General features: G+C 44.9%; 1 protein-coding gene across 6 annotated transcripts in view; it reads left to right on the forward strand.

Annotated features, from left to right (window-relative positions):
- Nucleotides 1-24,714, forward strand: part of DLG5 (discs large MAGUK scaffold protein 5) — a 235,608-nt gene that overhangs the window by 150,172 nt on the left and 60,722 nt on the right. For 4 of the 6 annotated variants that reach the window (XM_082268205.1, XM_082268208.1, XM_082268209.1 and 1 more), the window contains 5 exons: nt 106-180; nt 746-914; nt 2,307-2,420; nt 4,215-4,377; nt 17,797-17,927. In XM_082268205.1, coding sequence (XP_082124331.1) covers nt 106-180; nt 746-914; nt 2,307-2,420; nt 4,215-4,377; nt 17,797-17,927 — 652 coding nt within the window. The remainder of the gene's footprint in view (nt 1-105; nt 181-745; nt 915-2,306; nt 2,421-4,214; nt 4,378-17,796; nt 17,928-24,714) is intronic. The other 2 variants (XM_082268207.1, XM_082268210.1) reach the window with 1 other exon arrangement.

The raw sequence follows: 24,714 nt of genomic DNA on the forward strand, positions 1-24,714 counted from the left end.
AGAACACAGTTTTTATGGATTTTTCCAACACATAATTGATCATTCACCTGGAGCTGCATAATTTTGCTTGTATTTGGGCTTTATACCTTTGTTTTTAACTTTCAGGATCTTCAAGAACAGAGCGCATTAAAATTCCATTAACTCCAAGATATGTGAGGGGCCCAGTGGGCTCAGATAGGGGTGAGTAGAAAAAACAGTAATATTTGTGGCTTCATCACTGCTCTAGTTAAATGATACCAAATATATCTTTTGCATTAAGCAATCCATGGCTCAGTTTGTGTAATGTAGTGATGCTCATATATAAGCTCGTTTATGGAAATTTAAATTTAAGGTTTCAGGAAATAATAATGTGAGGCCGTCATTTTAGTCTTTCTGCTAAAACAAATGGGTGTCATTTGTTTTAGCGCTGGTGTGAAAGATAGATTGCCAACTATCAAAAAGTGGTACAGTGTTTACTGTTAAAGAAAAAAGGCAAAAATATGTAGTTATAGAGTCAAATTGGATTACTAATACTGTATGTCCCTGTTAATTCAGTCTGTTCTAGTCCACTGTCATAGCTTGGCTACAAGAAGTAGCTAGCATGGCATTTAGTATGGAGCTGTAATTTAAATTCAGAGGTACAAATGGCATAAATGTGTCTGATGGGCATTTTTACTGACTTAGAGGATTGTTTAATTGACATGTCTGATCGCTAGCATTTGTCTGGTTCTGATTACAAGCTAACTTCAGCTATCTTTCCTTGCAGGCTCCCTGTCTCAATCTGAGTGTAGCAGTCCCAGTTTATCCAGTCCTCCTCATTCTCCTCTAAACTTAGAAACCTCATCATTTGCAAGTAACCAGTCACAGAACTCCATTGCCAGCTTACCAAGGATATCAATAAGCACTGTGCCAATGGGGGAAAGAAGGAAAGACAGGTGAGGTTTTACTGACATTTTCAGATCACTGCATCTAAAAATATTTATCTTTAATATGTTATCAGGCATTTTTAATGTTTATTTCAATGCTGAACTCCTGGCACACAGCTAAATATACAGTAGAAAAACTCATATAGGCACTCTTGTCCATACCAAAGGACTTGTCCAGCCAACCCAGTCAATTGTCCAACCAATCCAGCCAACCCAGTCTTTAGGTATGCAAAGCACTGCCAGACAGCACAACCAGGTCAATGGCCTGACTCGTATGCACTACAGCTAGGTCACCTCTGTCCCCAGCATGGAATTTAACAGAAAAAGAGAAGAAACATACTGATGATTCATCACTGCACTGTCTTCTGTAAGCATATTTCTTGTAAGCACATCCATACTGCTAAGTTTTATTGGCCATGAATGCTGCCCCTCTTTCATAATCAGTGTGCTGCTGTGCAAGCTATTAAAAAAGGCAGATACCAAGTCAAATAAAATACTGAAAAACACACTTGAATTATTACTGGAATAAATATAATTGCATTTACTCTTAACATCTTTGAGGTTTTATATATATATATATATATATATATATATATATATATATATATATATATATATATATATATATATATATATATATGCGTTAAGGTTTTTTAGGGAAGCTCTTTGTTCCAACTGCCTGCTTAACTAGGCTTAATTAGGCTTTGTTGCAACTGCCTGCTTAACTAATATTTTTTTTAAAGATGCAGTCAGGTGTAAGGGAGCCTTTATTAACATAAAAAGGAAAAAAAATTCTGTCAATGGAAGATAAATAGTAACAGTAAATTTGTATCTTTTTTTTTTTTTTTTTCCAGTTTTGAATAACACTATAAAACCTGTTCCCTATAAAAAAATAAAGTCCACCTGATGTTACCTGACCTAATGTTGTATTCAAAATCTGCAACCAGAATAATTTATGAATGTAAATGTTATTTTGGTTTGACCCAACCTGGTTATGCCTAAGCTTGCTTGTAGGGAAGATAAAGGTTTGTGTTCTCTTGTCAAACAGGTAAAAGAAAAACCTTCCACTTATGATACAGTTGGATGTTATATTTATTGGTTTAGTTTGAAGTTATTTGTGTTGTGTTAAAATTGTGTTTTTGTCTAATAAATGTCAGTTATTATTAATTTTTTTTTTTATTTCTTTCCTCTTTTCCCTTCTGCTAACATGGTCTGTTATTTCATCAACCACTTAACCGTATACACAATGCTTTATTTGTGCAAATCATTCCATTATTAAAATGTGCCCTCCTTCAATCCTTTGTATCTTTTACATTTTATTTTTTTGCTTTCATGTAATTTTTTTTACTATCTCTGTCCCATCTTCTCTCTCTCCAATGTTTCACTCTTTTCTCTCTAAAGTCATTACTACTACTTCCCTCACGTTTCATCTTCCAGATATGTTTTCCGCACTAGGTCCTTACTGAGGCTTCCAGCCCGTTCTAGGCCCAGGTTTTCCTCAGTAAGATGCTTGAGGTCTGCCACTTGTCTTACTTCCTTAGTCTATATGAGTTGTCTGCTTTTTTGAAAGTCTCCCCCAGCCCAGTGGTATTCATTTGTTGCCTTTATTCTGCTTTTTCTTTGAAAATGTCCCTGCTCTTGTAGCATGTTGGAATGCATTTTGCGGTTTCCATACAGTCCATGGCTCTCTGGGGTGGGTATGCATTGCACTTGCTGGTCATTCCTATAGCTGAATTGTGAGGCTTTGTCGTCTTTTCAGTTGGTGCATGTTGATGCATGCAGTGGTACCATTTGTGTTTTGGGAGGGTTATAAAGAAAAACAAAGATTAAAATAATGGCAAGGATCACGATCAATCTGGAAATTGTATTGTAAAGCTTGTTTATGTGGTTGTTGGTGTTTATTTTCATTGACGAATACTGCAAAAGAAATAGTAAGACAAAAAAAGAAAAATTTTTGTAGGTCAGAATATACATGACAATCACTGCTTTGAGGCATAACAAAATCTAGCTTTACTGTAATCTTTGACATGGGGAACAGAAATGCATGTGGTAAAAATAGTGATTTTTTTTTTTCCTACAAGATTTACGACAGCCAAGACTTACTCCTGAACTTTACCCATCATTGAGGTTTTTGTCATAATTTTAGAGTTTTTTTTTTTTTTTTTTTTTTCTGTGGGAGGTTCTTTTTACACTTTTTTGGACATTTTAATTGCAAGTGGCCAGCTAGGTACAAGCTATCTGAGGCATTTGTCTAACATACTTATGAGCTACTTGGTAGCATAAGCTTCTGGAAAACAGATTGGGTAAAAAGCAATGCTGGACATGTATAGTAAAGGCCTACTCAAGCAAGGCTCATGTTTTGATTTACAAATCCCCTTTAATACCAGCAATCTTTGGTTTTAAAGCCTGAATAGATGGGTTGAGGGAACTGCTGCTAGAATGCAGCAACAGATGATGAAATTGTGCGCAACTTTATTTGATGAACAAAGACTAAATATTCTGTGTGGCTTGTGTGGCTTCCATTGTATGCTGCACAAGTCAGCCGACTAAGGCTGGCTATACATTATACAATTTTCATGTACAATTCTCGTTTAGTTTTACCATATAATATGAGGTCAGACCTAAACACTTCTAACTTGTATTCAATCAGGCAGGAGCTTGCACTACATAGTTGAAGATAAATCTAAAGGAAATTGAATAAGAAAAATGTATAGCCAGCCAAAGTGTTTCTGATGTTCCCACCATAGTTTGAGTTAATTCAGATACAGGGAAGAAATGTATGAAGATAAGCTGTGCTATATTTACCAGCTTGGGTGATTGTTATTCTCCTGAAAGCACCTATAGGTGCATTAATGGAGTGACTAAAGAAAGCACGCCTCTTTCTAATCCTGCTTTGCTGACCCCATATGTTAATACAGCAGTACTGTTTTTGTTTTTTCTTTTCTTTTCTGTGTGTTTTGGGGCATCTTAGCAATGTCTCTGAAAACGCAATCAAAAAGATGATGTATTGACATATGGTTGACCTACACATCATGGGATCTTGTTTTTAGTATAATTTTGTAGGTATTTCTAGCTTTACCTTTGTTTTTGTGGGTTAAACCACCTTAATCGTATCCTTGTTGGTTTAGGTATTTGTGTTGTATATGTTGTTAACTAAATTATAATTTAAGTAAATCATGATGTAGCACTTAAACGTTATGCCAAGGGTAATTGAAGAGTTTTTGTGGATTCAGTATTCAGAAAAGTTTAGTCAAAGTAATAAATCTTTTACATTTAAATGGTACATTGAGCTCTGTTTCCTCTTTTCAGGCCGCTAGTGGATGAGCCTCGACATGTCCGAGTACAGAAAGGCGTTGAGCCCTTGGGAATTTCTATTGGAGGAGGAGAGAGTGGGGGAATCTTTGTATCAAAGGTGATGGCAGGAAGCATTGCACAGCAAGCTGGGTTGGAGTATGGGGACCAGTTGTTGGAGGTAAGGTTTTCTCCAATGCCAGTTGGTGAAAGTTTAGCACTTTGGCAGATCCTAGACTTCTCTTGTAATGCAAACTGTAGCGCTCTTCTTCCTCAGTCTTCAATCCAGTTTCATTAGCCTCATAAAGGGTCTTAAATGCAGTATGCTATATATTACACTTTATAAACTTAATCTTGAATTTTTACCATGCTCTAAAGAATATCCATAGACATTAGCTTATCACTGTCCACTGCTGACAGTTTAGACAAAACTGAGTGGTGATTGTTTCATAGCCTTACAGTATGGGACACAAGCTCTTTATTCGTTATGATGGAGTTATATGCAGCTACCTTCAGGTGATTGGACACTGACCAAAAAAGAAGGCTGGAAGAACATCCCCCTTTACAACCATTCCCTGTTAGCCCCAGTTTTTTACTAGGTTATGGACCTCCTCTCTCTACTAAGGGAAGCTTACTTTCTTACTAAGGAAGTTTCTTTTTCTCTCTCTCTGTGATGCTTCTGTCAAGATTCCTGCTTCCTGAAGTGGGGCCAGCCTGTAATGTTGCTGACATGCACTGTATCCTGCTGTAGTGCAAGACGTTAAGTTAGCCACAGTGTGCTTTAGAGTTTTAGTGTCAGTCTGCCAGCTTCTAAGTCCTATCACTAAAAAAAGTCTGGGGGTTATGCCTGTTGTGGAGGTTGAAGCCAAGATGGGGAAATTCCTGCCTACAGAATCTTTAACTGTGTTTACAGTGCAGTAGCCCTTTAAATGTTTATGTCCTGACTCTTCCTTTTGTTCTCTAATCGTCTGGTACTCATGGCTAAATGCCAGTAATACTGGGGTCTCTTTAAATATGAAGCACATTCTTTTTCCTAGAATTGTGCACCTGTGCCAGCTTATTTCCACCTGGTACCTCCCCTTGTGGTGCTTACTGTGCTGCCTCACTTTCAATGGGGTTACTGGGGCTGCTAGCTCTGCCTCTTCTACTTCGAAGCTGACTTTGGACCTGCAACATCTTCTTGGTCTCTTCTGGTGGAACAGTATAGCAGTAGTTACCACACTATCTGGGATTTACAGCGACCTGCAAGTGCTTTGCATCGAGACATTTCCCTCCATCTCTACTGCTGCAGAGGTTGTGACTACCCCTCACATATTCACACGCACAGCAGATTTTCAAGCACAAGGGAAAAGGATCAGTTAGACTTGCTAGCTCAGGCTCCGCTCTTGTCTCCTAATGGGAGTGTTAGATTTTCCAATCAGGGCCATAGTACGCTTTACTCTGAAGGATGTCCCCAATATGACTCCCTTCCTTCCTCTGCCTATTCTGATTACCATCTGCCACACTAGCTGCTTCTTTCCTGTTCCGAGAGGAATTTTCCACCACAATTTAACATTATATGGACAATTATTGGACTTATCGAGAACATAGATCGCAAGGGTCACAGACATGTCCCATTAACTTCCTCTCCCGAATTAGTCTTTGTTGTTCATCCCTTCTGATAGCAATGATCCAAAAAATTAAAAGTTCTGTCTTAAGAAAAATACATTAAAATACACACACGCAAATGCGACCATGCACGTAGGTCCTGCACGCATATGTAAATGGTAATCGCGTTACACATGTGAGGTATCTCCGTGAACATCAGAGCGAAAGCAGAAATACTAACACCAGACCTCCTGTATAACTCTAAACTGGTAACCTGTTAAGCATTGCTATGGATAATTTAATTTACTGTAGTTTGCCATTCCACAGGCGTGCGCAGTTTTAAGGGATAAGTTCACCTTGGTAAAAAAAAAAATTAATAAATGCATATTTTTTTTTTTTACCCATAAAAAAGGATGTGCATTATTTATTTTTTCCAATGAACCTGCAAAGCAAATGGTCGTGGAGGCTATGCTGGGCTCTTGCAGACATTCTATGTTAGCTGTCTACTTGTACCTTGTACAAACAGGCAGTCACACACTTTCAGGAAGACTCCATGAACTACCTAGAGTGCTCAACAATGCCCTGGTAGTTCATAGTTACATAGTAGGTGAGGTTGAATAAAGACAATAGTCCATCCAGTTCAACCTGTGTAGGTGTGTGTGGCTGTAATCATCTCACATAACCCTTAATGTCCTGATCCTTGAGATGTAAGTCTAAGAGTCTTTTGAAAGCCACCATACTACCCGCAGAAATCACCTCTTGTGGTAGAGAATTCCACAATCTTGTAGCCCTAACAGTAAAGAACCCTCCTCGTTGCCTGAGGTTAAAACGCTTCTCCTCTAATCGCATTGTATGTCCTAGAGTCCTCATGCAATTCCTTCGAATGAACAGTTTTTTTTCTAAGCTGAGATCCCCATTAAGATATTTATAAATTGCTATCCTGTCCCCACTCAGACGTCTCTTCTCCAGGGAGAATAAATCGAGCGATCGCAGCCGCTCTTCATAGTTAAGGTCCTCCAACCCCCTAATCAGTTTAGTTGCCTTTCTCTGGACTCTCTCCATTTCCAACACATCTCTCCTGAGGACTGGCGACCAGAACTGGACAGAATACTCCAGATGCGGTCGGACCAGAGTTTTATAAAGTGGAAGGATTATAGTCTTATCTCTGGAATACATCCCTTTCTTTATGCATGCTAATATTCTGCTGGCTTTGGCAGCTGCCGCTTGACATTGCATGCTGTTGCCTAATCGATCATCAACCAAGACTCCCAGATCTTTCTCCATTTTTGATTCCCCCAAGGGTTCCCCTCCTAACGTGTATTGTGTTTTTATGTTTTTAGTCCCCAAGTGCAAAACCTTACACTTCTCCACGTTAAACCTCATTTGCCATATCGTTGCCCACTCCGTTACTTTGTCCAGGTCATTCTGTAGGATATCTGCTTCATGCTGTGTAGTTATTGCCCTGGCCAATTTTGTGTCATCTGCAAAAACTGATAATGAACTACTGATCCCGTCCTCAATGCTGTTTATGAATAAATTGAACAAGGTTGGTCCCAGGACTGAGCACTGGGGCACCCCACTTACTACCTCAGACCAGTCTGAGTAAGCGCTGTTTATTACCACCCTTTGGACACGGCCTTTTAGCCAGTTTCGTATTCAAGAGCAAACCCTGCTTGTCTTTAGCATACTCTACGATATAGTCCCTTATCATCCCCTCCAGAAGTTTACATATTATTGATGTCAAACTGACAGGCCTATAATTTCCCGGGATATGCCTCTGACCCTTTTTGAATATCGGAAACACGTTAGCCTTCCTCCAATCCCCTGGTACATCTCCTGTCCTAATACTGTCAGCAAAGATCAGGAACAGTGGTCTAGATATAACCTTACTGAGTTCCTTGAGCACTCTCGGATGTACGCCATCCGGGCCTGGTGATTTGTTTGTGTTAAGTTTATCCAGCCTTTCCCTGATTTCACCCTCTGTTAGCCATAGTGGCAAGTCCTGTGTATTACTACTAACCATACAGTCATGGTCAGTGTACCCCTCCTTTTCCTGTGTAAAGACTGACGAGAAAAAGCATTCAGCACGGTTGCTTTTTCAGTGTCCTCTGTAACCATCCTCCCATCATTGTTAATTATGTGTGCAATATGCTCTGCCCTAGTTTTTTTGCTGTTGATATATTTAAAGAATTTCTTTGGGTTTTTTTTTACTATCCTCCGCTATTTGTCTCTCAAAGTTGATTTTAGCCATCTTGATTTCTTGTTTACTTTTCTTATTTGCCTCCTTGTATTGCTCGAAAGTCGATACTGTGCCCTCTGATTTATATTTCTTGAAGGCCAATTTTTTTCCCCTAATAAGTTTTTTAACGCTACGGTTTAGCCAGCCAGGTTTGGCTTTGTCTCTTCTAAATTTATTTCCTATAGGAATGCACTGAAAGATGCATTTGCTTAATATGTTCCTAAAGCATTCCCATTTTTCTTCTGTGGTCAGTGATCCCAGGGTTTGGTCCCAGTTTACCCTTTCCATCAATCAGTACAATTTTTGAAAGTTTGCCCTTCTGAAGTTTAGGGTTCTTATGTTCCCCACTTGCCGTGTTATATTGTTATTTACACTAAATGTGATCATCCTGTGATCGCTAGAGCCCAGGTTGTCCTGGACTCCTACCTCCGAGATTAGGTCTGGGTCATTAGTGATCAATAGATCCAGGACTGCGTTTTCTCTGGTAGGGGAATCCACCAACTGTGACATGGTTGTCCTGTAAGGTTTCCGTAAATAGACGGGCCTTCTGTGAGTGTGCAGTCCCCTCGTCCCAGTCAATGTCGGGATAAATTAAGTCCCCCAATATGATGACTGATCCCAATCTTGCCACTTTACCCAAAAGTGCTAAAAATTCCAGCTCTACCTCCTCCCCTTGGTTAGGTGGCCTGTAGAAAACCCCCACAACTACTTTTCCCTTTTTCTCCTTCCCTATGGAGTTCAACCCACACAGATTCTAAATCCATGCTTATCCCATCCGTAATGTCACTCCTTTCTATCACCTTTATATTGTTCTTGACATAGAGACATACCCCTCCCCCTCTTTTTCCTACCCTGTCCAGCTTGTAGCTTCATTGAGAGCTACAAGCTGACAGCCACAAAGGCTCTCAGTACTTGTAGTTTTCACATTCACACAGAAATCTGTGAATGAATGACGTGGCCAGCTGGGTGTTTTTGTCTTTTCTTTCTTTTTGTTTTATTGTGACAGCGAGGGAGTGGAGTTTTGAGTCGAAAATCCCCTGCTCGCTGTCACAATGGGGGATCGGGGGTGTGGGGGCTGGTGCTATAATAACCTGTTACATTCTGAATATGGGTGTGAGAATGTCTCATGACTGACAGCAAACAATTCTCAGCTAGCTTAGCGTGGTTTGTCCCAACAGCTGGGTTGGGAGCTGGCTTGAGTCCAGTTCTCATTACAATGTAATGGAAAAGACCAGCTACTAAGCCTTTATAGATGTTGTAAATGGTATTTTTATTTTTTAATAATAAACAGGCTACTTACCTGCTCTTTGCAATAGTATTGCACAGAGCAGCCCGGAACCTCCTCTTTCTCGGGTCTCCCACTGGCACTCTTGCCACCTCCTCTTCTCTGTGTGCCACCATATGAAACCTGCCGAAAAGCCCAATTTTGCATGAAGGTGCGGCCCCACCACATCATCTGAAGGTTGGGTGATAGCTTCTATCTCTTGCAGGCTGGTGGCTATCCCTCATTTCTGGACAAATGAGTTCTGGAGGTGGTGTCCTCCGGCTAAAAGATAGTTCTGATCTTTTCCTCTAGAATGCTTTATTCTTCAAGCCTGCGTCACGCCCACCAGCATTTGGCGGACTTACATTCTGCAGTTTGGGGGCTCCTTGCTCAGGTGCCACCCTCTGAAAAGTTCAGAGGCTTTTATTCTCAAGGACCAATTTACCACCCTGATTCTCAAAAAACTGGTTTTAATGGCATGGCTGCTGGAGCTCCGTTTCCGACAGACCGGAGTATTTCGGAGTGTTATTTTTATAATGTTTAAAGCTAGGAAGGCTACCTCCTGCAAGGTCTATCATCAGATGTGATGGGGGTACTTCTTTGCATGGCATGAGTCCAATGGGCTGTTTCTCTGTGGGACAGATCCTTTCTTGGAGTGGAGCGTAAACCACCACTTGGCCCTTAGGACCAGATTTCTGCTCTTAACTTTCATTTCCAGAGAGTGATGGCTTCCCACTTTCTGATCAAGACCTTTGTGCAGGAGGTCTCTCCAGTGTTAACAAAAAAAAAAAAAACACTTTAAAACACTATCTAAAATACTCTATATGTTTGTTTATACAAAACCGCTTTGATTTTTTTTTTTGTAAGGAACCTTCATGAGTAAAAAATAAAATACCAGGGAATAGGTGTGATCACGGTATCGGATCCAGATGGATATGATATCTCAGTTTTTTGGTATGTATAGTACCAGGAACCACAGGCAACCGTAATATTACTATGGGAGAAAAAAGGGGGGTATGTAGAGGGGATATAGATCCTCTCAAGATGGTTGCAATTACTTGGCTCACAAATTTCTGAGGTGCATATTTAAACTTTATTGGTGATTACAAAAATTATTCAAAAAATAAATAAAAATGACATATACAGTTGACAATAGAGAAAGATGACTAATTATAATCATCTATTTAGGACATTGTTCTCTGGACAGATAACGGTGGGGCAGCTAATTGAAGCTATAATCCCCACCGTGCTTTGCCCACCCTCAAAAGATAGTGGTAGTTGGGAGTAGTACCTCCAATGGAACAGTGTATCACTTCTTTTGTACAATGTATTTCTTATAGAACCATATGTTGCCTATGGAGGTAAATCACTTGCAAATTAAAGGTAAATATATACACTTCTTTCAAAACAAGCATGTAAATATTGAATTTCAGTACATGCAGAGTATGCAAGTGATATAACAAAAAGGCTTCTCCCGACTATCAAGTAGTTAGGATGAAATTTGGTCAAAGTCACAATATGTCTCTTCAAAGTGGGGTGTAAAAATAATGCCCCTGTATGAGATGAATCCAGTAATCAAAAGAAGGAAGATTTATTCTTCTAATGATATTTCAGATCTGTGCGTTGGAGCTCATATTGTGAGGATTTGACAGCGCTGTGGAGTAGTCTTAATCCTATCTTAGGGAGTATAACACTATGCAGCAAGTTGTGTTGATGTAGAATCTATGCGGATGGGGGAGGAAAAGTGGAGGGGGGAGAAGGGGGGGTTGGTAAAGAGTTGTCAGATCCAATTGATCCCTTTTGTGGAAGGAGGGGGTGAAACTGTTTTCCTTTTCTTGTGTGTTGAACTTGTGATTTAGAGGGTAGTATCTGTGTTTTGTTCACCGGCAATGGGGGCTCTTGGTACCCGGGACCTGGACAAGTATGAGTATGATGAGTGTCTTCTGGGCTGTGCCCGATTGTAAGACAAAAGAATCGAACAGTGTATGTGTTGTCTTTACTCACCGCTTGTTGTCCGGTCGACCTGTCTCGGTATCGTAGAGCTATATTACCTCAGAGCTTCGCGGGAACATCCAGATTGGTATCCCTCTGTGTGGTTTTTCAAACCACGCCGTTTGTTACTGTCCGTTGCTCCGTTCCACCAATATAGTGCTTTATGTTGAACGCTGTATAGCGGGATCTGACAGGGGGGAAAGGGTAAAGGGGAGACCTGCTTTTCCTCCGTGCAAGTGATTTTTCCTGCTGCATACACGTGTTGAGTCTTTTTGATCCGGTGTTACGGCGGTTAAAGACTTCTACAGAGTCGGCGGTTCCTGTGTTGAGGATGGGCTGTTTGCGGTGGCGTCTGCCATAAGCCGTTGACGCGTTTCGCGTGATTGTACACGCTTCTTCAGAACCAGCATTTGGCGGACTTACATTCTGCAGTTTGGGGGCTCCTAAAACACTATCTAAAATACTCTATATGTTTGTTTATACAAAACCGCTTTGATTTTTTTTTTGTAAGGAACCTTCATGAGTAGCACCACCACAACTTAACTGAACAGTGGCCAGATGCATTTGCAACCTTTTTCACACAGAGAGACAAGTTGTGTCTGTCCTCTGTTTACTTTCCTTAAAGAGACATATTTTCTTTCTTTAATATGGCCATGACTAAAAAATAAAGTCCTCCTTTGTCCACTAAATACGAAATCTTGCAATGTGTGTAGTCTTCTGACAAGCCTGCAGGTGGAGCACTAATCTCCATTCCACATGTTTTCCTCCGCTTCCCACCTTTTGTAAAAGCCTGTTTAAAAAGATCAATAGCTCAAGCTGAAATGTACTAACAGATGTGTATACAAGATGTTGTTACAGATCAGATGGCTCTGTCCAAAGTTTCAGTCAGATAATACAGATGCGAAGACCGACCGCTACTGCTGTGCTGTGTATTTGGACAACCAATAGTGGTCTGGGAATGTGTTTTTTTTTTTTTTATGTATTTTTATTGAAAAATTGAGATGTATCGGTACAAAACATAGCCTTTGGGCATTCCCCGGGTAATACATAAAACATAGAACTACCAACACCTCCTAATATAGAACCCCCCCCCCCAAAAAAAAGGGAAAAAACACAACTTCCATACACAACGCTCTGTCATTCTCTTATAAAATCACTTCAAGGGTTGATTAATTATAAGGAGATTCCTGTTCCCTCTCAACCATCAGGATAATTTATTAAAGAATATTAGCTTGTGTTTATAATCGTACAAGAACAAATGTAATGTGAGTCCTTGCAGAGGAATAACTTTGTTTATATCAAGTAAACCATATCAGGGGGAATTAATTGAGTCTGTGGAATCCTGATCATCTGTTGTATACTCCGAATCTGTCCACAAGAGCCAGACTTTCTCAAATTTCCTAGGGCAACCCTGGGACAAATGAGTAGCTTTGTATAGGGGTACAAACTTCTTGATTAAGCACTTCCAGAAGGGCAGATTAGGGTCTGGGTCTGGTTTCCATTTGAGCACTATCGCCTTCCTGGCATAAAATAATAAGAAACCCAAGAGAGTACACCTCACCCTACTAATGGCCAGAGAGTCAACTAGCCCCAGGAGGCAAACGCCAACTTTTACAGGGACCTGTATAGTAGTTAGGGTAGATATAAACTGGGACACTTCCCGCCAGTAGCTACTAATCTGAGGGCGTTCCCACAAGATATGGGCAAATCCAGCAGGGTCACTAGAGCATCTCCAACAGCAAGAAGAGGAATTAGGTTATACACCAGGGTTTTTCAACCAGGGTGCTGTGGCACCCTGGTGTGCCGTGGCAAAATGACCCCGACTTGCAGCAATCTTAAAAAAAAAAAGTTTGCCATTTAGTTGTGACAGAGGGGACGGCTAAATTCACTTCCCGCTGCCACATGCGCTCGGGAAGCTTTGCGGGCCTCCCGACTGCATCTTGCTATGGGAGGATCTGGCACACAACATGCTTGCTGGGAGGTGAGAGCCACGGGTCCTGGGAGCTGCTGGCTAGCGCGCTTTTCGCCGAGTTACAGCAGAGCATGTGGGCCTTTGAGAAGAGGAGGAATAACCGGGAGGAGGCTCTTCAGTGACTCCTCTGGGCTTCGTGAGTTACATGAATTATGTGATATGTCATTTACTTTACCTGGTAATTGGTTATTGCTTTCACCAAATTTTTTTTTTTTTTATGTAATCTAAATATACATAAGATATGTGGGTTTTAAATATTGTATTATTGATAATGGAAACTGCACTTCTTTTTTATGTTTTTTATTCTGCTTGCACAGTTTGGCCGCAGCGCAGGATACCAGCGGTTTTCATGTGCATTTCCTGTGGTTTCCTATAGACTTTTATGTCCCTCATTTTTGGCGTGCTTTCAGAAAATGCACCAAAAATGTAGGACATAGTAGAAGTTTGAGAAACCACAGGTAACGCTCATGAAAACCGCAGGTATTCTGCGCTACACCTGCGCTGGGGCCAAACTGCACCAGATGTGCAAGCGGAATACAACATAAAAAAAGAAGTGCAGTTTCCATTATCAATAATACGGTATTTAAAACCCACATATCTTTTATGTGTAGCCAGGTGAAGAAATCAATTCCAGCGTGATGAAGGCTGATGTACTGTCTTTAATTTCTGGGCTTCTGTTAAGAGACTGGTATGTTGGATTGTGGGAAATGTAGTCCCGAAGAGGGTCGAGACTGGACGGCACACTGGATTGAACTCTACTCCCAGGGAGCTGTGGGTTCTGCGAGGACTGATGGGAGAGTCTATAAATTAGGGGCGGGACCAACGGTTCACTCACTTGCCTCATGACAGCCTGCTGTGCGGAAGGAGGAAGAGCTGCTGCGGTGACACCTTGGAAAGGTGGCGAATGTCACGGAGGAAGGTGACGAACTGAGAGCAGACACACCGGAGAGAGGTGGCGGGTGTTACTGCGGAGTAACTGGCCTGGTGTGGAGGACTGCTGAGCAAGGACACCAACGGATTGGGTGAGAGATATCTGATTACATCAGACACTGTAACTCACAGATACAGAGCAAGGAAAGGCCTGTGGCGCAGTACAGATACAAAGGGAGTTTCACTGTGATAGAACGGTTGCTATAGGACACTGCAGTTCTGTATTAGTGTGTGGTAAACCAAAAAGGCCTCAACTGTATACACACAAATCCCTAGACTGTATACATCTTAGACAGAGCCTGGATATCGATATTTCTTTTCTGTTAGATTACAAATATTTCCCTTTCTCATTCTGGATTACAAATATCATTCATGGAATGATTGAGAGCTTCACTGCCGGCGAAGATTAGCAAGGCCCTCTATCAGATTGCAATATATTATTAGAGCAGCTGAGCTAATTTAAACTGATTGCTTTGTTCAATAGTTTAAGGATATTTGTATTATACCTGTTTGGTCACTCTCACACCATTAAAGGAGGAATGATCTACTGAAGTAGCAATTAATATATTATTCCTCATCCAAAGCAGTAATATATTTACATTTTTTTATATTTTTGAAAATGTAGGATTCTGAGTCTTGCGCCCCTTTATGACATTGGGGCTTTAAAGACTCAGAATCTCAGCTTGGTTCTCTTTATCTATTTTTCCTGTTGTGTTGAACTCACAATTGTTAAATTTTTTTTGAATAAGACAGTAAAACTGATCTTTCATTATTGAAACTTTGTTGTTGTCTATTTAATAATTATGTCAGAACCCATAGTGTCAGTCGGGTTGGAAGGGACTCAGGGTCCAGGAAGTGAGGAGGATTTGAAGCTTGCGGCTTCACAGCCGGGTACGGACTGTGCATGCGCGAGTTGCGCTGCGCGTCTTTATTGGCCGGCAAACTTCTGGGACCTCTGACATGTCCCAGAAGATTGCAGGGAGGGAGGGGGAGAGGAGAACTTCCGCTCAGGGCGCGGCGGCACTCAGAGCGGAAGTGGGAGCGGGTACCTGTCAAAACTAGGTACCCGCCCCCCCCCCCCCCAAAAAATGACATGCCAAATGGGGCATGTCAGGGGGTTAGGACTACCTTAAGCGGAAGTTCCACTTTTGGGTGGAACTCCGTTTTAACTCAAGAATAGAGCGGTTGTGTGGTTCGTCCCAGGCTCAAATATCCCATTGATGTAAGTAACTATTCAATTTTTTTGACATTTTTGGTTGGTGTGCCTCGAGATTCTGCCAAATTGTAAAGGGTTTCTTGGTTGAAAAAAGGTTGAAAAACACTGATATGTACGATGTAGTCGTGGTGTAAAATAAATTCTGTGCACTATTTTTAATTAGATCAGCTGGTCTTTAGTCAATATTAGTGATTGACATGGGCTGTCCCAGAGATCTTCCCAGTCTTCATTGTCCAAGTCCTGCTCCTCCGAACGCCACGCGGTTAGCTGGGCATCCGGTCCCACATGAACGGTGGGAAGTAGTGACTTTTAGATCACAGAAAGTGTTTTTTTGAGAGCGTCATCCCAGAGGAGAACCTCCAAATCCAATTTGAACAAGGAGGACCCAAATTGCGCTGCATAGACATGTCGGAGTTGCAGGAATCGGAAGAACGATGCATTAGGCAGTGTAAATTTATCTTTCAACCTGTCAAATGTATATAGTGCACTCCCAGGACAAATGTAACAGTGGCCTTAGATGTGTGTTTTGGATCATTGTCATGTTAGAAAAGTGCACAACTGTTATAAAACTCAATAAATATAATTTCAAAAAAAAAAAGAAAAGTGCACAAACGACTAGGGGCATGGAGTGATGGTAGCTTCTTCTCTTTCAATATAGAGCAGTACATCTGTAAATTCATGATACCATCAATGAAATGCAGCTCCCCCACAACAGCAGTACTCATCAAGCCCCACAGAAGGACACTGCCACCACCATGTTTCACTGTAGGCGCTAAGCATTTTGCTTTATACTCCTCAGCTTTGTGACGCCATACAGTTTTGAAGCCATCAGTTCCAAAAACATTTGTCTTGGTCTCATCACTCCAGAGTACAGCCTCCCAGTAGTCTTATATTTTTAGCATGGGTCCTGGAAAATTCCAGGCAGGCTTTTTTGTGCATGGGCTTTAGGAGAGGCTTCCTTCATGGACGGCACCCATGCATGCTATTCCTCTGCAGTGTACGCCGTATTGTGTCACGGGAAACAATCACCCCAGTTTGGCTTTCTATTTTTTTAGCTAACTGCAGGGAACTTGCATGGCGATTTTCATCAACCCTTATCAGAAGACGCTCCTGTCGAGGTGTTACGTCCAGGCCGTACATGGAAGTTATCTGTGAGATGGATGTAGTTGCATCTTTGTAACATTTTTGTATCACTTTTGCTATATTATTCTGACTGATAAGTAAAGCTTTGCTAATCTTCTTGTAGCCTTCACCTTTCTTGTGTAAGGAAAACATTTTCTTTCTCGGGCCTTGTGACATTTCTCTTCCATGTGCTGCCATTGCTGAAAACATGAAATGGGAAGGGGTTTTCTTTGTTAAGAGAAGTTTGGGTTTTTTTTTTTTCTTAAATTTATACTTGCCTAGGTGGATGCAGCATCGGTCCCTTGGCGTCTTTGCTCTGGGAACCAAGTGATCGAACACCGTTGATCGCTCAGCTATGACAGCTCCCCGAGCAGAGAGCTGTTGACTATCAGTCAGCAGCTCTCTGCTCTGCCCCCTCCTCGCTCACTGGAGCGCTAGGCTGTGGAGGAGTGGGAAGTGACTAGCTCAGGCTCTCAGTGGCTCGCCTGGTGGATCCTGACTTCCATTGTCGTATCGGGTCGAAGTACATTGTAGAGACGAACAGACATCCCTGTGGTTTACTTCAGCATGGAGAGGTCGTGAGTACCCGGGATGGTTGCGGGAGTCATCCAGCCTGATGTGATTGATGTACTTGATTTGATGGGCTATAATCAGGCATGTGTTTTGTGAGTGCACACTTTGTAAAATCTAAATAAAGACTGATTTTATTTATAAACTGTATCACACTAGTGGGGTTGTTCTATTTACATATGCCCATGTGGATAATGGTGTGGTACTGAGGAGAAGGAGGACGTGTATCCTGTTGTGAAGGATGTAATTTGAATGCAGAGGATTTGTCTGAACCGGAATAAAGAGCCAATGAATAAGCGAGCAAGCCCTGTCCATGAGAGTGGGGGGGGGGGGGCAGATATCGCTGGTGAGTGTCCAATTCCTTTGGGGTGACCAGCACTTTGGTGGAGTCTGATGATGTGAATGTGTGACGATACACGTAAGGCAGACCCATCAACCGGGCATTCGGATGACTAGCAAAATGTCTCACTTTCAACATTTGAAATGTGTGTGTTTTTTCCTTTTAACTGGTTCCTGGTCTTATCAATAAAGTATTTTAGCTTTGAGCTTGTACACACTCATGCAGAGATGCTAGTCAGTGTTACATTTATGTTGCACTAGCCAGTATTAAAATGTGGACGTTTGGTACAGTTTCATTATAGTGACAAAATCGCTTATATCCGCATTTTGTTCATATCCTGTTGATTGTATTGTGTGCTTTTCCAACAGTTTAATGGGATAAATCTAAGAAATGCTACTGAGCAGCAAGCAAGACTGATTATTGGACAGCAATGTGACACCATCACCATCTTGGCTCAATACAATCCTCATATGTGCCAACCCCTCCACTCGCGATCTAGGTGAACTTTCTTGTAATGTTTCTTTCTGCTTTACAACATTTTATTGTTTGCGTATACTACATCATTTAGTTTTATAGTATAGGAAATGGGCGGTATTTGTAGTAAACTTCTTAGTTAAATGCAATTTGTATTACTTTCGGTAGGAATATATTTACAGGATTATAATATATGGTCAAAACCATGAGCTTGTCGAACATCCCATTCCAAAACCTTGGGAGTTAATAAGGCGTCCCCCCACCTGTCTGTGGCTTTACCAGACTCTGCTATTTTGAATTAGTCTTTTACATTTTTGTTCCTGTTCAGCTAAAGGCATACTTCTGGGGTCCGGTCGGTACTGATGGATATGAAGACCTGACTCGCAATATGCATTCCAGTTTGTTTTAAAGGTTTTCTTCAGTGTAAAGGTCAGGGTTCTGTGCAGGTCATTTAAGTTCCCTCACGTCAAACTCTTTAAACCATGTCTTATAGACTTGATAGACGATGTTGGAAGGACATTGTTGTCTAAAATATATTTCTTTCGTTCATTGATAGACACAGCTCCTGATATTCTTAACCATTGGGTTAACCTGCCCCCAGGGCCGGCCTTAGGTGATCAGGCGCCCTGTGCGAGCTAATCCCGTGGCAGCACCCCCCCCCCCGCGCAAATTTTCTTGCACCTTTTTTGCACTTTATTTGACTTTTCTTTTTTATGATCACTAATAACTTAGCCCCCCTTACATAAGAGCCCCCCTTACATCAGAGACCCCCCACACAAAGCCCCCCTTAAATCAGAGACCCCACACACAGAGCCCCCCTCACATCAGAGACCCCCAACACAAAGCCCCCCTCACATCAGAGACCCCCGACACAAAGCCCCCTTTACATCAGAGACCCCCGACACAAAGCCCCCCTCACATCAGAGACCCCCGACACAGAGCCCCCCTCACATCAGAGACCCCCGACACAGAGCCCCCCTCACATCAGAGACCCCCGACACAAAGCCCCCCTCACATCAGAGACCCCCCACACAGAGCCCCCCTCACATCAGAGACCCCCCACCCAGAGCCCCCCTCACATCAGAGACCCCCCACACAGAGCCCCCCTCACATCAGAGACCCCCCACACAGAGCCCCCCTCACATCAGAGACCCCCCACACAGAGCCCCCCTCACATCAGAGACCCCCGACACAAAGCCCCCCTCACATCAGAGACCCCCCACACAGAGCCCCCCTCACATAAGAGACCCCCGACACAAAGCCCCCCTCACATCAGAGACCCCCCCACACAGAGCCCCCCTCACATCAGAGACCCCCGACACAAAGCCCCATTTACATCAGACCCCCCCTCCCCACGGAGCCCCCCACATCAGAGAGCCCCCTGCACATCAGAGACCCCCTACACAAAGCCCCCCTAACATCAGAGACCCCCTACACACACACACACACAAAGCCCCCCTAACATCAGAGACCCCCTACACACACACACACACACACACACACACACACACACACACACACACACACACACACACACACACACACACACACACACACACACACAGCCCCCCTCACATCCTCACATCAGAGACCCCCCACAAAAAGCCCCCCTTACATCAGACCCCCCCTCCCCACGGAGCCCCTCACATCAGAGAGCCCCCCCTTACATCACAGACCCCCCACAAAAAGCCCCCCACATCAGAGAGCCCCCCCTTACATCACAGACCCCCACACATAGCCCCCCACATCAGAGAGCCCCCCCTTACATCACAGACCCCCACACATAGCCCCCCACATCAGAGAGCCCCCCTTACATCACAGACCCCCACACATAGCCCCCCTCACACAGAGCCCCCCCTTACATCACAGACCCCCCCCCCTTACATTTTTTGAAGGAGAGAGATGTCACTTACTTTACTTTGTCTGCAGCTTTTTTTTTTTCTTTAAACTTCCCACCCACACATCCCCGGGAGTGTGGGCGGGCGGGAGGAGGAGAAGGGGCGGGGCGAGGAGGAGCTGACGATCTCTCCTCCCTCCCTGCACTGACGCCAGAGGAGAGATCGTCAGCTCCTCCTCGCCCCGCCCCTTCTTCTCCTCCCGCCCGCCCACACTCCCGGGGATGTGTGGGCACTGGGCAGGAAGTCAGCGTGGATTCCGTGGAAGGATCGGAGGCTGAGCTGTGTGAGAGATACACAGCTCGCCTCACTGCAGCAATAGGTGATCGAGGCACGGCTGCACAGCGGGAGGTAAGCGGCGGCCGCGGCCTGTGTTGTCCCTGTCCAGGCCGCAGTCGCCGCTCACCTCCCGCTGTGCAGCCGTGCCTCGATCACCTATTGTTGCAGTGAGGCGAGCTGTGTATCTCTCACACAGCTCAGCCTGATCCTCTGTGAGCTGTGATGGCCGCACGGCGCCCTTGTTGCCCATGGCGCCCTGTGCGGCCGCACAGCTCGCACACCCCAAATGCCGGCCCTGCCTGCCCCCTACAGGCCCTCTCTCTCTCTCTCTCTCTCTCTCTCCCTCCCTCTCCCCCTCCCCCTCCCTCTCTCCCTCTCTCCCTCTCTCCCTCTCTCCCCCTCTCCCTCTCTCCCCCTCTCCCCCTCTCCCCCTCTCCCTCTCTCCCCCTCTCCCTCTCTCCCTCTCTCCCTCTCTCCCTCTCCCTCTCCTCGTTTCTTGCCGGGATCTTTGGTCCTGGCAATTTTTTTTTTTTTTAGATCATTTTTCTCCTGTATTTTTCCTGTGAGATCTACAATCAACTGCCGGACTGGGCGATCGAGTAGTCACCCCAGTCTGGCCAGCGAGCGCACGCAGACCTCAGCTCCATGCTAGGTTGGCCGTGACATAGCCCCACTGGATGGAGCTGGCCTGCGAGTTAAACGCCTTGCGAGGTCGCATACGACCGGGTGTCGGCCCAAGTCGCAGCGTTCCTCCTGGCCCACAGCCCCCCATTTAGATGGAGAGGGTTTCTGTCTGGAGCGGTGCTCTCCTGGTTCCTGGTATTGTGAGTAGCCCCCCCCCTCCCCCTGGATGGTTTTGGGGTGGATGTGGGCCCCTCCTTGGGACGGTCAGACCCCCAGGTTCCCCTCCTTCCCGTCAGGCACCCCCACTTTCCTGTGTCCCATCCTACCCCCCTTCACATATGCTAGGGCTGTTTAGGTGGTCTGGTCCACCTCCTGGGGTGGGGGGCAGGGCGCTAGCTGGCAATGGGGGGCCAAGGGTGTGCCACCGGTGGTCAGACAATCGACTGTGCGGGGGGGGGTTGTACCTGCCTGGATCTGTCCTTGAGGCCAGGGTTCCCTCCTGGGTCCCTGTAAACCTCATGGTGCCACCATTTTGTTGTAGCCTGTGTGTTTCTATACATGGCAGCCATGTTTGTGTAGTCCGGCGGCCATTTTGCTAGGGTTTGTCATTGAAAATAGCGGCGGCCATGACAGTGGAGCCCTGTGGGCAGTGATTTTGGCAGTGGGAGCCCCTCCTCATCCCCTGGTGCTGACTCCTGGATCCTATCACTTCCTGATCGCCGCACATGTCGTGCAGATTATCCTGGTGGCTGTAGGTTCCTGTTTCTGCTGGGTAGTGAGTCTGGTGGGGTCCTCTCCCTCTCTGCTTAGGATCGCTTGGTGCTTGTGCCTGGTGACCGTGTGGTGCTGCCAGCGCGGTGGGGGTTGTCCCTTTGAAGTGTTTTAAACTTTTTGTGGGGTTCCCCTGGTGACCCATGGAGTCTTTGGAGCACATCTCCCCACCTGATCCCCAATCTGAGGCTGCGGGGCCCTCCTGGTCCTGACCATCCATTAGTGCCCTGACGGCGGTCCTGGAAGTCCTTTGTGTCCCAGATGGAGGTGGCTTTCAGGCAGTGGGCTGGCAAATTTGCCCGCTGAGGATTTGGGTCACCCTGCTGGGTCTGCAGCTTCACGCCCGGAATCCTCTGAGAGTGAGGATGATTCCTCCATGTCTGAAACCGCACACGAAAATGTGCTGGTGGAGGCACTGATTGTATCTGTGCATGAGACCCTGAAGATGGAGGACGCAGCTGCGATGGAGGCGCAGGTTCCCTTTTGCACTCACAAGCCATCCAGAGCGGCAAAGATGTTTCCTTTCCCTGCCTATTTTGACAGAATTGTTGCTAAAGAGTGGGGGCGATCAAAGCATCCCCGTGGGGCCCCTAAGCGCTTTACTAGGGGTTACCCCCTATGAGGAGTCCCATCTAAAGAAGTGGACTTTTCCACCGGTGGTGGACCCTCCGGTTTCCAGAGTAAACAAGGCAACCCTGATTTGGGTTGAAGAGTCCCCAGCCTTTAAGAATCCGGCTGTCAGGAAGGCGGAGGCTAAGGCCCACAATATGTACACTCTGGCAGGTTTAACAGTGAGGCTGGTATTCACCATTGCCCTGGTTTCGCAAACTCTGACCGAGTGTGCTAAGCTCTTACACGGTAACTGGAGGGAGAACAGCTCCCCCCTGCCTTTGCCGAGCTGACGTACCATCTTGTCCAGTGGCTGTAGTTTATCTGTGATGCCTCTTTGGATGCAGCTCCCCTAGTGGCTCAGTTCTCTGTTTTGGCAGTGGTGCTTAGATGTGTCTTTTGACTTAAATGCTGGTGTGCGGCCTAGACTTCTAAAAAGGCATTGACTGATCTTCCTTTTCAAGGAGATCGCCAGTTTGGAGCTACCCTGGATGACATCATTAAGGGTCTCACAGGGGGGTAGAGTACTTTTCTTCTGCAGGCTGCTGAGGGCAAGGAACCTCGTTGTAGACGTGGGCCTTCCTTCTCAACTCATAAGAAGTTTTTTTGTCCCTCAGGGTCGAATGACAAGGGCTTGAAGCCTTTCAGGGCTGCCTCCTGGAGGATCCAAACTAACCTGGCCTGGCAAACTGAGAGCCCTGGTGCAAGACAAGTGGGTCCACAGTCATTCAGTCTGGCTACAAGATTGAGTTTCGCTCTTGTCCCCCGGCAAGGTTCTGTCCTTCCAATTTGCGCTTGTCCCCGGACGGCTTGCAGGGCCTGTTTGGGGCAGTACAATACCTGTTCCTTCAAAGGGAGTGATTTGTCCCCGTTCTGACTCCGGAAAGTTTTCAGGTATTTTACTCAAACCTGTTCACAGTTCCCAGGAGGGAAGGCAAAGTGCGTGCAATCCTGGACCTCAAAGCGCTAAATTGCGTTGTGCGGGTGCAGAAGTTCAGAATGGAGTCCATTCAAAACAGTGGCGGCATCCCTGCTTCAGGGGGATTTCCTCGCTTCTATCGACATCAACGGATGCCTACCTTCACATTCCAATATGTGCCAGTCTCCACTTTGCTGTGGGAGAGGAGCATTATCAGTTTGTGGCGTTACCTTTTGGTCTCTCTTTTGCTCCTCGGCTCTTCACAAAATTGTTAGCCCCAGTGCTAGCCTTGTAACGCCAACGGGGGATCGCGGTACTGGGCTACTTGGACGATCTCCTTCTGCGAGTGGAGTCTCCTTCTGCTCTGGTGGAAAACCTGGAGATCACAATGCCAACTCTGCGGGAGTTCGGCTGGATTCTGATTTTTTAGAAGCCTGCTCTGGTTCCGTCCAGGAATCTGGACTACCTTTGCCTGACTCTGGACTTGGCCTTAGCCAGAGTGCTCCTTCCTCTGGACAAGCTCCAGAAATTGTAGGCTGCAATTCGTCTCCTGCTGTCCAGCAGATGGTAATCCCGCTGGACTTGCATGCGGGTGCTGGGGCCTGATGGTGTCTACCTTTTGAGGCGGTTCCGTTTGCACTGTTCCATACGAGGTCCATGCAAAGGGAGATTCTGACCAAATGGGACAAGACTCTGCTCCACTTGTTTTCCAGTGCTTGGTACGCTGATCTGGTGCGGTTGGTCGCTGATTTTTCCTTGGAAGATTCCTCTCAGGGAGGATCTGCTGTCCCAAGGACCGATCTTCCATCCTGCTTTACGGTCGCTGGCTTTGGCGGCTTGGCTGTTGAACACCAGGTGCTGAAGGAAAGTGGTTTATCTGAGTCGGTGATTCGTATCCAGTTAAAAGCTAGGAAATCTACTTATAAGAAGATCTACCATCATACTTCAGGGTGTCATACATTAGTTCCTCCAGTGCGGGCTCCTTGGCAGCCTTGGAATCTCATGGTGCTTTCGGTTCTCCAGAAGCTTCCCTTTGAGAATCTTCGGGAGATTCCCCTGCTTACGCTGTCCCGGAAGGTGGCCTTTTTTGTGGCCTTTTTTTGTGGCTATCACCTCCGCGTGCAGAGTGTCAGAACTGGCGGCGTTATCCTGTCGTCCATCTTCCTTGGTGATTCACAGGGATAAGGTGGTTCTTCGCCACTATCTGTCGTTTCTTCCACAGGTTGTCTCTGTTTTTCATTTGAATGAAGACATTGTGTTGCCTTCCCTGTGTTCCATGCCTAAACATCCGAAGGAAATTGCCTTGGATGTTGTCTGGGCAATTAGGGTGGACCTGGCAGCTATGGAGTCTTTCAGGAAGTCAGACTCTCTATTTGTGCTCATGGATAGACCTAGTAAAGGATTGTCTGCTTCCTCTGTGACCATTTCCAGATGGATCAGACAGATGGTGATGCAGGCCTATTCCATCAGAGGTCAGGTTCCTCCTTTCCCTGCCAAGGCGCACTCTAATAGGGCGTTTAGTGCCTCCTGGGCTTTCCGTCATCAGGCGTCAGTGACGCAGGTCTGCAAGACGGCCACCTGGTCGTCGGTGCACACTTTCACAAAGTTCTATAAAGTGGATGTTTTGGCATCTGCAGATGCTTCTTTTGGCTGCAAGGTTTTGCAGGCTGCTGGAAAACCTTTTGGAGGCTGCTTCTTTTGGCTGCAAGGTTAGG

The sequence above is a fragment of the Pelophylax lessonae genome (genome assembly GCF_965119305.1).
Source record: "Pelophylax lessonae genome assembly, chromosome: 9".
NCBI lineage: Eukaryota > Metazoa > Chordata > Amphibia > Anura > Ranidae > Pelophylax > Pelophylax lessonae.